Source organism: Rattus norvegicus, chromosome 14 (assembly GCF_036323735.1).
Source record: "Rattus norvegicus strain BN/NHsdMcwi chromosome 14, GRCr8, whole genome shotgun sequence".
NCBI classification, from domain to species: Eukaryota; Metazoa; Chordata; class Mammalia; order Rodentia; family Muridae; genus Rattus; species Rattus norvegicus.
The window spans coordinates 18,696,149-18,709,284 of record NC_086032.1 but is presented as its reverse complement, the minus strand read 5'-3'; the positions used below and the strand labels follow the sequence as shown (position 1 = coordinate 18,709,284).

At 39.0% G+C, this 13,136-nt stretch overlaps 1 protein-coding gene across 2 annotated transcripts in view; it reads right to left on the bottom strand.

Moving 5' to 3' along the window:
• Adamts3 (ADAM metallopeptidase with thrombospondin type 1, motif 3) overlaps window positions 1-13,136 on the bottom strand; it is a 206,639-nt gene that overhangs the window by 12,603 nt on the left and 180,900 nt on the right. The window contains exons 14-18 of one of the 2 annotated variants that reach the window (NM_001394709.1): window positions 12,188-12,321; window positions 9,984-10,107; window positions 7,909-7,992; window positions 5,000-5,163; window positions 658-823 (exon numbers count right to left, since the gene is read on the bottom strand). In NM_001394709.1, the coding sequence (NP_001381638.1) occupies window positions 658-823; window positions 5,000-5,163; window positions 7,909-7,992; window positions 9,984-10,107; window positions 12,188-12,321 (672 nt within the window). Of the gene's footprint in view, window positions 1-657; window positions 824-4,999; window positions 5,164-6,758; window positions 6,840-7,908; window positions 7,993-9,983; window positions 10,108-12,187; window positions 12,322-13,136 lie in introns of both variants that reach the window. The other variant, NM_001394710.1, reaches the window with a different exon arrangement.

Below are 13,136 nucleotides of genomic sequence, written 5' to 3'. Positions count from 1 at the left end.
CCACACCAAATGATGATGGATAAACGTTGGTCGCCAATCTTCTACAACTGGTTAAATAACAGAAGCCACAGTCAATTACTGGGGAGAAGAGAGGTAGGCGGGGTATTGGTTACCAGGCTGGGGGTGCAGGTAGGGACCACTAGGAAGAAGGAGGAGGCTGCCATGAAAAGAAATGGACCATGGGCATGGGGCCAGGAGAAGTGCATCCTGAGGACAGGCTGATGGACCAAAAAGGCAACCGGGGCAAGACTCAAACAGTAAATACTTGGGAATTAGCCAATCTAGCAAATAAAAATACATTAGGAGTAATTTGTCCAGTCAAAGCTGAGTAAATAAATCTAATAGGACTCGGTCTCTAATATTGGGAGGCTGACGGGGTCATATTAAGAACTATAGAGTCAATAACTTTTAAAGCAACACTACTGTACTGAATACAAGACATGAACCTTAGAGAAAAGAGTACAGGGATGTTAGGTCCTCCGATGGTTTAAGTAAGTGGTTCTCAACATGTGGGCCATGACCCCTTTCACAGGGGTGGTCTAAGAGCTCAGGGAAACCCAGATGGTTACATTGTGTTTCCTAACGGTAGCAACATTACAGTTAGGAAGTAGCAATATAGAATGGATAAACTGCTTTGAAAAAGAATGCAGCTGTCACCTCCACCACAGGGTTTGGAGCACTGAGACCAGCTCTTCAGCGCCCACTCGAAGGTGTCCAGCTCCTCCTGGATGACGTTGTTACTGTTGATTGTTGGCACGGAGTCTTCATGGATGATGTACTTATACGTCAGGCTAGAGCGCGTGTCGTTCTCCTGAGGTATGATCTAATACATATGTGAGACATGCAATCAATACATACACAACTGGAGACTTCGGTGTGACCTTGGGCATCTCAGAACATTGGTACTTTCAAAGCTGGAAAGTGTTTAAGGTGGTTCTTAGAAGCTACTGTACCCATCAACTTGTGTGGTTGGGTGTGATATTAGAGAAACATTACATATAAAACTTGAAATATAATGATATAAAATACATGTTGAAGAGTAACAATTTATACTATCGAGATAACTTAATTTCTATGTTACCTTAAACTATACCATCTCCTCAGTGTATTTAAAAGTTCTATATAATACACTGCTTTATTATAATGACCACATTCCTTCCAGAAAAAAAAAATTGGAACAAGATACAGAAACAACAACAAGAAGACCAATCATGACTCTGTAGAACAAGAGAAAAGCTACACTAACTCATTTTCTTTGGGGATATTCCCTCAAGACAATGTCATCATACGTATCTGTATGAACACAATCAGTATTGATCAATGAATATTTCTCCCGTTTGGAGATTTCAGACTTTCCTCAGAACTCTAAAGTTTTTGTTCCCTTTAACTTTTAAATACTCCATTAATCACTACACATAATTGTCCTTCTATTAATTGGATGAGAAAAAAAGACCATTTTATATGTATATTTCCCTAATTTAAGATTTCCTGTTCCTTGTCTATTGTACATTAATTGTATGAGTACAAGTGTGCAATTGTTGGCCACCCGCCCTCTCTTTATAAATCAATACTTTTCTCTTCTTTTGATCATTGTGTATTCCACATGTCCAAGACTGAATTTTGTTTTGTTTTAGTGGTTATTTTATTTGTTTACATTTCAGATGTTATCCCCTTTCCTGGTTTCCCCTCTGCAAGCTCCCTACCGCATCTCCCCTCCCCCTGCGTCTATGAGGGTGTTCCTGCCACCTACCAACTCCCACTTCACCACCCTAGCATCCCCCTGTTGAGCCTCCACAGGACCAAGTGCCTCTCCTCCCACTGATGCTGATAAGGTCATCTCTGCTACCTCAAGTGCACAACTTCTGCCTTGGTTACACTGGCTTAGTTTCTTTGCTCACTCTTGGGAATTTCTTCACTAGGTACTACGGATGCTTAAAGAACTTCCAGAGAGGCTCGTGTGGTGAGGGAAGACGGCCAGGCAGCTGCTGAATGCACAAGGTCAGCATGATAGCTGAGGCCTTTCAACAGCCATGGGACTTGGCCAGAAGGTAGGATCAGCCACTATAGACAAGCCTCCTAGGAGTCAGGCTGTCCCAATGGTCTGGGACCTACTTTCAGATATACAGACACTACAGAACAGGCTTTTGTTTATCTATTTTGTTGAGGGAACTTCTCATGCAGTATCAGAAAATGAATTTTGACCTACATGTGCAAAAATAACTTAGTTTCTATAAAAGAGGATAAATGATTCAAAAACGGATGTACATGAAATGTAAAACCTTTAGAAGATAAATGTTTTGATGATGTTATATTGTGCAAAATATTCTTCCATTACCCTTTGTTGGGGATTGGTCTGGTGCTGCTAGGTATTCAAATGCTAAATACTGTCCTCCAAGGTCTGGTCACTTCCATGAGTACATCCCCATGCACACCAAGCGATGTTATGTAAATTGATCTCCAATTTAACACTATTGGTTAAATAAAAGTGGATACAGCCAATTACTGGGGGAAATAGAGGTAGGCAGGGTTTCAGTTACTAGGCTGGGGGACTGCAGTTAGGGACCATGAGAAGAAAGACAGGAAAGGAGAGGAAGGAGGAAGAAGAAGTGGGAGAAGGAAAAAGAATAGGAGAGAACAGGAGGTCTCCATTAGATGTGATAGACCAGGAATGCATGGCCCAAATGCCCTCTGAGGACAGACTGATGGAGCAGAAGTAACACAGGCAAGACTCAGTGGTACAATGGCAATGTTGGGCAGCCTGGGACAAACTGTTGCAGCCTCGAGATGGAAGATGGCTGCTGGTATCGGCCATGAAAGACTGAAATGGCTACATTGAGATCCCATCCATACAAAGCAAAATGGCTACCATCAAGATAAAAAGGATAACAGAGAGTGGTGAGGTAATGGTTTGTGCAGCATTGCTTACCACTATGGAGGCTTTGAAAAAAAATAATACTAGCTACCATATGACCCAGCTATACCACCCTTGTGTAGATACTGAAATGAATCTAAGTGCCACACAGATACCCGCATATCTATGTCTACTACAGCATTATCCACAGTATGAAACTAACCTAGATGCCCTTCAACAACTGTGGTACATATGAAATTGAGGTTTAATCCAGCCATGAGGAATGAAGTTACAGCATTTTCAGGAAAATGTGTAGAAGTGAGCATGCTCAGTGAAGTAATCTATCCTTCGAAAAGAAATATTGCATACGTGTTTCTCATTTCTCACATGCAGTGAAATTATTATATGTATGAATAACACAGAAGTAGAGGGGAAAGATGAGCAGTGAAGTTTCCAGAAGCAAGGCAGTGGGCTCAGTTGGGAAAGGACATCAAATGCTGCGTGACTAGACTCAAAACAGACATATATCTGTAAACTGAACACAGAGAGCAGACTGGAGCAGAAAGGGACCAGCCGTAGGGAGAAGCAAGTAAGGGTAGTGGGGTGGAAAAGATCAAAATACAATGGCATGTAAAATCATGATGAAACTGATTCCTTCCCACATTAATTAAAATCAGTTCTGTAAGATCCTTAAAAAGGAGCTACAGAAGACTGGCACACCACATTCAGAGTTCTCACACAAATGAGACTCTCACCATAAATAACGAAGTCCAGTAGACAAAGGTTCTGCCACCTCGGGAAACACACTTCTGTTTATTCGACCCCTTAGTCTCCTAGGACTTCAGAGGAGTCGGGACCTGAGAGCTCCAAAGCTTTCTAATACTTTGGACAGCTTTTATATCTTAATGGTTTCAGTTGTAGCTGAAACAAAACCTTCAGAAGATAACCTGGAAAATAACCATCTCTTTACAAGGTCTGAACATTGTTGCTCATTTGTTTCTGTCTTGCTTTCTGCAACTATGTGTACGGTTTTAGACTGTTCAGTCTCACCTAGAGGCTGCCTGCTCCCTAAATTTTTTTTTTTGTTTTTGTTTTTGTTTTTTTTTTTTTTCGGAGCTGGGGACCGAACCCAGGGCCTTGCGCTTCCTGGTAAGCGCTCTACCACTGAGCTAAATCCCCAGCTCCCTGCTCCCTAAATTTAATGAAACAGCACCCCCTATCTCCTGGGTCTGCACACGACCTATGGCTATAAGGAACCTTTCACAGCTTCCCACAAGAGTTCTCAGAGCAGATTCCCCGCGATGGCAAAGTGTGTCTTCTAGACAGGCAGACCCCTCCTCAGGGCTGTGAACACTCTTACAAACATCCACCAGATGAGCTCAAGTGTGCTTCCACTGCAGGTGGCCTGGTCTCACTGATAATCTCTCAACTCGCTAATGGATACTTCTCTGATAAGTAACATAGTCTGCATATAAACAAGGACTACTTTACAGTGTATCTCATCAACATGTCACCTAAATAACAGATTTTCATGCCAATGGCTTTTCACATTAAATTCTGGTATTTTCTGGTACGTTTCTCAGACCTAATTTCCTGCTTTTATAGGTCAAAAACTGCCGATGTAGAATTGACTCTAGATATTCATTGTACGTTATAAATAATATGCTAATGCAACAAGTTATTATAAAGATAAAGAGAGCTCTAAATCAAATTACAAAACTGGTTATACCATAATTCTACACTTCTTGCAGATATCCTTGTAAAGGATATCTGACACTTTTTGGATAATTTGGAAGCTGCTGAAAGAACTCATTGATAATATACTCAAACTCCAAACACTACCAAAGGAAGTTCTCCATACAGAAGGCAAATAATAGTGGATTAAAAGGCACATCAAAAATGCTAAGCTCGTGACTAAATATAAAAATCTACCTTTTGTTTCAGTTGCCTGTATCTTGTCATTCAGGAACAATGTCAGATTGTTAAATTATATGAGGATATTTCACACAGAACAGGGAGAAATAAACAGAATATAAAAAGAAACAAGGAAATCTCCAATCAGATATTTTAGCTAAGCGTGTTTTCAGGTAAGTTAAGTTATAAAATTATAAACAAAATCAACAAGGTCACATGCTGCGTGACACGTACCAGAACAATAACGGGGTCGTGTAGTGGCCCATCCGTGTGGAGAGTTTCAATGTCATCTTCAATGTTGTAATCCCACTCCACACCAAGGTCTATGAAGGTCCGTGACTTGGCTTCCTCCCCTTTGCCATTTAAAATGTAGTGACCTGTGGCTTGGTTCTTAATGGCTAAATGAAAGAAAATGAGCGACGGGCACACACATCAAATGGCAGTGTTTGTGACCCACAGCAAGTCTCCCCCATTTTATTAACAAGACCAGTGACTCCTCCTCCTCCTTATTAGTATCAAGCAGTCAAAATGAATGTTAGCTTCACTTGTTTCCCCATCCCCTTCATTAGGCATTTAATCCATTGAGAAGCACTCCTACTGAGTTAAATGGATAAAATGAGCAAAAAAAAAATGTTTGCAAATATTCCCATTTGGAAACATTGTCAAAGATCTGTGTCAAAGAGATGAGAAATTCTAACTCACTCATCCCATGTTTCCCTGAAAGGTGGGACCACTTTGGATATAAGAGATACTTTGTGTGTTAATACAAACTATCTCTTTAAAGATTGATATATACCAATAGTCACCCTAAAACGCTAAACTGGTTGCTAGGCCCATAATTTTTCTGATGATAGCAAAATTGCCAGACCACTCAGAAATTGATACTGTTAGAAAAGGAAGTTTATCATTAATAGATCTTAATGCATTGCAGATCTACTGTTATTATGATACATAATAGATTAAATTTACAGGTTGGAATTGTCTATCAGTCAGTGAGAAAACATTTCAGATTTCTAACATCACTAAAAACATATCTAGTTAAAACCATTTATTTCATATGTATTTCTCTTAAGTTTTTAAGATAATTATTCCAGGAATAATCTGAATTCTAGGATGAAGAATAGGACTATAAAAACTAGCAAAAGAACTATGAGCAAATGCTGATCTGTTAATGCCATCTGACAATAAATATAATTTAAATAGTTCTAGAGCAACCAAAACATGGGAATTAAAATCCAATTTGCTACACAATTTTCTAGAGCTGGTGGCTAACTTTCAGACAATCTTAGTGTGTGAACTGAATGCCTGTGTTTTAGCGTGACAGTCATGATAACACTTTTGAATATATTTAAAAACAAACTGCTTTGGGCAGTGTATTGGGCATTTTATATTATTCTCCCATAAGAGAGAAAAGGAATCGTTTTTTGCATTTATCTGTGCCAATCAAATATTGACAACTTCCATATATTAGGAAAAATTCACATTGGAATAGCAAAATTTTCCTGTGGCAGCTTTAAATCTATCTACTTGCCATTTTCAACAAACTATCCATCAGCCATCTTCAACATAAAAACAATGATTTGTCTATTAACTTCCTCTAATTTAATACATTGTATTTTTATCATCTCCTAATTCAGAGCAAAATATGATTAGTTAATATAAAGTCGTAAAATTGTTTTCTCAGTAGTAATGAAGCAATCCCCTTTTCTACAAAAAAAAATTTCAATTTTAAATATTTGTTTTTCATATAAGGACACTTGAGAGAAATTTTTAAACTTCACATAATATTGAACTAATGACTTTATATTTAATCCTCATCCTCACATGTATATGTATGAATAGTACAAACATATATACATATATATGTATATGTATGTATATATGTATATATATTAAGAGTACATATATACATACACAGGCTCCATGTGTAGTGTCTTTGACATTTAATGTTCAAGTGCACAGAGAGGCAGTGCCAGCAGACAGAAACACTTACCAAGAACATGAGGAGAAGCCTCGTCTTCTTGGATTAAGACATGTCTAGCCCCAGGGGGAATATCAAACATCTTAAGGTACCCTTAGCATGTGTAGTGAAGGTTGGAGGAAGTAGAGAGAACAAAAGCAACACTATGGTTAGTCCAGCACTGTATCCGTAACCTACTCCTGCACGCAGAAGAGGGCGTCCATAAACAGAAAAGGACCTCAGAGAATAACTCCACATTGGCGGCAACTTGCATAGGGAAAATTCATAGGCTGTGTTGACCTATGAATTGCATCAATAATTCAGGCAAACGGTTTTGCTTTTCTGAGTTTCTAGTTTTCATAGAAGTTGTCAGGTGGTGTGCTGGAGGTATTCCTTCTGCCTATATATTGTTATAAAAGGCCTCTATAGGTTGACATGTTTTAAGATTTAGGAACCCACTTTAAATAAATACGTACAAGGGGAGACTGAACACAAGGTGTGTATTGTGTTAATAACCCTAAATTGACTATTGGAACTTAATATTACCATAAGCCTTTTAATATTATGATATTTATAGTATATTAAAAATCACTTATGGTCCCGTCCATAACCATAAATCAACAATAAACTGAGAGGCAGAGATGCTATCTCTCATGTTCAGTAAAAATCAAGGCGTCAGACCCAAGTGAGGCAACGCCTGCTTATCGCACGGCATTTGTGAAGCTCAGGGAAATGATCTCGAGTTTGAAATCTTCTGTTTAGGAAGATGCTGTCTCAAATAAAAAAAATGAATACAAGAAATTGTGAAATTTAAACTTTAGTATATTATGGAGCACCTAGTTCATATAATCCAGGACATATGTAAAAAGAAATCCACATAGAAAATATAATTGCTGATGGAATGAGAAAAAGGTTATCATGTGTATGTGTAAAGTTAATATATATCTATAGGTTCACTTACCAAACTCTTACATAATATTTATTAGGGTCCAAAGTAAATGTAGTAGTCACCTAGGATCAGGGTTTTCAGAGCCTTAGCCTGAGGCTATAGCCCAACACAGGAGCTATACGATTTGCCTGAGTGAGCACTGGCTAAAAGCAGCATGCTTAAGACGCCATGGAGTGCACATCTGTGTGAGGTCATTTATGGACGCCCCTCTTTCTGCCGTGTGCTACGACTTACCCAGTACATTTTTAGTTTCTCTTGTTTCCGCAAGAGAGATATTACGAGCTCCTTTGGGCAAAACGAATGCGCCTCTCGTCTTCCCTTAAATAGAATGTCGTGAATTAGTGGAGGCTTTGTGTCTACCAAAGTCTTGCTGTTTCATTGACTACCCCATAAGCCACAACAACAGATTCTACTGGGCAAGATACAAATATGTTCTGAAACTTGAGAAATGTTCAAGTCAAAATGCATTTACAGTAGTTAGCAAATGCTGATAAACTGTTAATAGTCAATGAAAGGAAGACTGAGCACAAATGCAGAATGATGGGGGCAATTGGAAGTGGAATACTTGCAGATTTCATTTTCCAGAAACGTGAGTTCCTTATGGCATCTCTTGCTTAAATGTTTGCCTGTTGGAAAAGGTTAATTAGTCTATGGGTTGACTAGGATGACATCGGCGAAAAGAAATGGAGGCTAGGTTATCTCTGACCACTCTGAATCTGAGTGACTCAGGGAACTTGTCCCATGTTCCTTTGACCTTGGTTCTTGCTTAGCGTGATTTTTTTTGGGGTGGTCTGAAAAACAGTATCATGTCTTTATATGTTACAAGATGCAGAAAGAATCATCACAGTAAAAAAAGATGTTTCCTTACATTATTAATTCATCCTGAAAATAAAACCAATTATTCCACACCCCCAAATAGAAAAATACATGTGGTTTCATTAAAGCAAGCAAGTTTCACCCTCTCGTTGGAATGCAGGGAAAATTATAGTTGATGCTAAAAGAAGCTTCATATTTGAACTTCAGCCCTATTTCCTTTGGTAAGATAATGCCAACATCCAGCCAGAAGTGGCATTATTTGCTTCCGAATAAATTTCAAAGTAGAAACCGTGGTAATTCATCATGAAGGAATAGCAAAGACATTAAGGATCACAGACCATGTTCAAAAAATGGCTACCTAGCCCTGTCATCCAAAACACATCACAGAACAAATCTGATATTAAAATTTCCCAAAGTCAGTATAGCCAGGTATAATTGGTATAAAAGGGAATGTGGGGTTGCTCCAACTAGATGAAGGCTAACATCATTTTTATGCATTCCTCTATAACTTTATATCTACTTAAACCAATTTTTAAAGTGATTTGTTTATTTATTTTATGCATATTTTGCCTCCATGTATGTCTGCGTAGCACCTGTGTGCCTGGCATCTGCAGAGGTGAGAAGAGGGCAGTGGAGCTCCTGGGATGGGAGTTACAGACGGTTGTGAGCCACCACATGGGTGCTGGAAACAGAGCCTGGCTCCTCCCAAAAAATCCTTATCAAAGAGATGATTGGTGGTTATGCCTTATAAATGTTTATATGCAAATATTGTGGAAACTCGTATAGTTTATGCAACTACAGATATTTTTACTTATTATCTATGGCATGAGGATAGCTTTCTAGTCTGCCTTTTGGGCCCTAGATGTGTACAAAACTTCAGGTCCATGATTGTGAGGGGTACAACCATATATCAGATGATATTTTTTTTATTGTATCTCTCATTTTTTTCTCTGTATTTTCCATACAATGTATTTCTATTTTGCTTAAACTGTTAAAGACTATGCTTAATGAATGCTAGCTACATAAATATACCACCTAGGTAAAATTGCCCAATTTAAATTCAAATAAATGAAAATGATACATGTTTAATTTTGTAACATTTTATATTTCCAGATAATAAGTTACATGCCACATATATTCAAAATTAACCTTCAGTCCCATACACATTTGATAAAATTCAAAATAGCATAGATTTGTTTCCCCTAAGCCCTAAAAATACTACATAATATATATACAATATAATATATAATATACATATATATATATACATAATAAATATACTATATAAATTTAATAGTTATTTTCTTCCAGAATGCTATGAATATGAATTCAAAGTCTTATTTTTAGTAATATTTATTTAAACTACTTTTAAAAAACTATCTGTTAATTTCTATGATACACATTGGAGAAAAATCCCCAATTTCTGAAAGATGTCTCTAAGTGACAAACAGCAGAAAAGGGTCTCAATTCAGGAGAAGATTCGTCTTACTTACCAAGTTTCCTGGGCGTTCTGGTAAATGTCCCCTTCACAGTTCGACAGTGGGAATTGTCCCCTCCACAGACCCCACACTTATCCTCAACCTTGTTGGAGCCGATTTCCTTATCACAGCCAACTTTCTGTGAAGAGAAGGTGTTAAACATGGCTGATTTTAATGTGGCAAGTAGTAAACTGCATCCCGCAGGATGCTGAACCCTTTATCAGTGATGGCACACAGCCAGCAAGCTTGTACCGGACTTTCACTGTTGTCACGATTTCTCAGACCCCAGGTTTTTAAAGAATTACTGTGAAATCAAATGACGAAATGTCACTTGTCGATAAGTGACAAATGCCTTTGCGCTAATGAGGTATTTTCCCTGGATGAGAGTCTCAAGATAGCTGTCCTCACTATCCAACAAGATATATAAACTAAGACGCAGGTTGGTCCTGGGTAGAAAAAGGACAAATCAAGAATATGGTGCTCTCTCTATGTTATTCAGATATTCATAAAGGCATATGGTGCAAGCTGTAAAATGGTGTTATCTTCTAAAGGTGAGTTGGGATGTGAAACAAAATTACCCCTCAAAATAGAAAAGACTCTCGCAAAGCCCTGAAAGAACAAAGTGGAAAGACATTTTAGAAGTGGAAAAAGTTCAAATAATTATGAAACTTTACATTCAAGGAGAGAAGGGTTAGAGATCAATATTTATACATAACTGGAAGCCTGGAGAAGGTGGACATACCATGATGGGGAAGGGCTATGAAGTTTGGCATGGCCCAGACTGGGCAAGGCCCCAAAGGTTGGATGAGGTGACATTTTCACAATATGGATAGGCAATGACTGAAGGTTTTCTGGGCTCGCTAAGCCTTTTAAGTAAATTTGGTACACGGCAGATGAATACACTTACAAGTTTGATGTGGAAATGGGCAAGGGACATACATTTAGTACTAAATACTGAAGGGGTTAAAATGATGACAGTAACACTTGACTATCACTGTTCATATCTATTCTTAAGCATTTTATGTTGGAAACTTAATCCCCAATTCAAAAGTAGTGAGAGTCAGGGCTTAGTAAGATGTGGGAAGCCAGGTGTGGGCTGACAGGTGTGGGCTGACAGGTGTGGGAATGACAGGTGTGGGGCTGACAAGTAAGGGGTTGACAGGTGTGGGCTGACAGGTGTGAGCTTAACAGGTGTGGGGCTGACAGGTGTGGGGCTGACAAGTGAGGGATTGACAGGTGTGGGGCTGACAGGTGAGGGATTGACAGGTGTCTAACCTCAGCACTGCAAAGGCTGAGGCAGGAAGATCACAGTAAGTTTGGAACCAGCCTGGGCTATAGAGTGAGATGCTATGTCAGACAACAAGACAAACTAAACAAAAAAGCTGCCATGATTAGATCATGAGGCTTCTGCCTTCACAAAGGAATTTTTAATGTTCTTGTCACAGAGATGGGATAGTTACTAAGAGAGCAAGTGTGTCATGAGAGTGACCACCTCTTTCCATCTTCCATTACTAGTCTCTCTTCCCCGTCTACCTTCTAGCATGGATGACTCAATAGCAGGACACCGCTGCCACCGGACAGTCAGCCAAAGCACCTAAAGTCATTTAGCATGAACTTGCTTTCTTTTGGGTTTATAAATTACTTAGCCTGTGGTATTCCGTTATAGCAACACAACAGCATGCTTCAGTTTTGCTCAGTGAAAGAAAATGGGTGTTCAGAACACTGTTCCAGTTAATATAGATGCTTACAGTAACAGCTACATGTGGACAAGAAAATAAACTGTATTTTAAAAAGACTAAACAAGACAAGAAAGCTTTTTCCATTGCCTACAATTTCGGGTCTGACTAGAATTCAGCATTTAGGTTCAGAACCATTTGGAAGATGTGGTAAAAGAAAGGGATTTTTGTATTAATTTTTAAAAAAAACTTAGAATTGGATTTTATTAAAATAATGTTGAAACTAAAATGTAACACACATACACATATCAAAGGATCCTAAATATAGTTATTTCATAATGGGGGATCAATGCCGCTCCCAGTCACCAAAGAAGCTGGAGGATGCTGTGGGATACTGGAGGGTGCTGGAGGATACTGGGGATGCTGGGGGATGGTGGGGATACTGGGGATGCTGGGGGATGGTGTGGGAGGCTGGGGATACTGGGAGGTGCTGGGGGTAGTGTGGGAGGCTGGGGATACTGGGAGGCAGCAGTTTGAACTTACCACACACTCTCCTCGCACACATATGCTGTACGGGTCTTTGTACGAGCAGCGTGTCCCGTCATGCACCAGTTGTTTCATGTAGGCAACGTCCCCGGTCTCTTTGGACTGACAGTACAGGTGGCATCTTTTCTTGGCTGCGTAAGAGGCACAGGATTGAGTTAGTCACTTTTATAAAACAGGATGTTTGACTAGCCCAGTTCACTTTAATGTATAGCATTTCAATATGGGTTCCTGGAAGGCAAATAAAACACTGGATGGCTACAACAGAGAGAAGACGCAGAGTGCAGAGACACCATATTTCTTTTTTCTTTTTCTTTTTTTCTATTCTTTTTTTTTCAGAGCTGGGGACCGAACCCAGGGCCTTGCGCTTGCTAGGCAAGCGCTCTACCACTGAGCTAAATCCCCAACCATGCACATTTGTATTAATGTGAGGCATTGATTATCTTATGAAGAGATATTAACTTGGTAAGGACATCCAACAGATATAGATTATGTCGGTTATGTTGGAAAACCCCGATTTCCCCTACATTAGCTTTTTAGTAAGATTTGGCTCAGAACCAATCTCGCTTTAATAACATTCTAAACTCTGAATGCCTTAGTCTGGCCTCGCCCTACCACTCAGCTGATCTGGGCCCTGTGTAGCCATCTACATCATTGATAATATACATGACTCACTTCACTAAAGTAAATTAGAAAATAATGCACTTATTCTAAATTGTCCAACTTTGACCTATCCATGCTTGCATTTCCTTTAAAGGAGTACTCCATTAAAATTCAGTGGCATATACACACTGGTCAGCCACACAGAAATAAGGGATTTCACTTTCAGTCCACCTAACCCAGAATTTAATTAGAAGAAGTCAAGCATTAGAGAAATATCCAGAAGTATTTTTAATAACTAGCTTTAGACAAGGCTATAAAGTCTTTAATAAATAGGTATCTTGTTTTC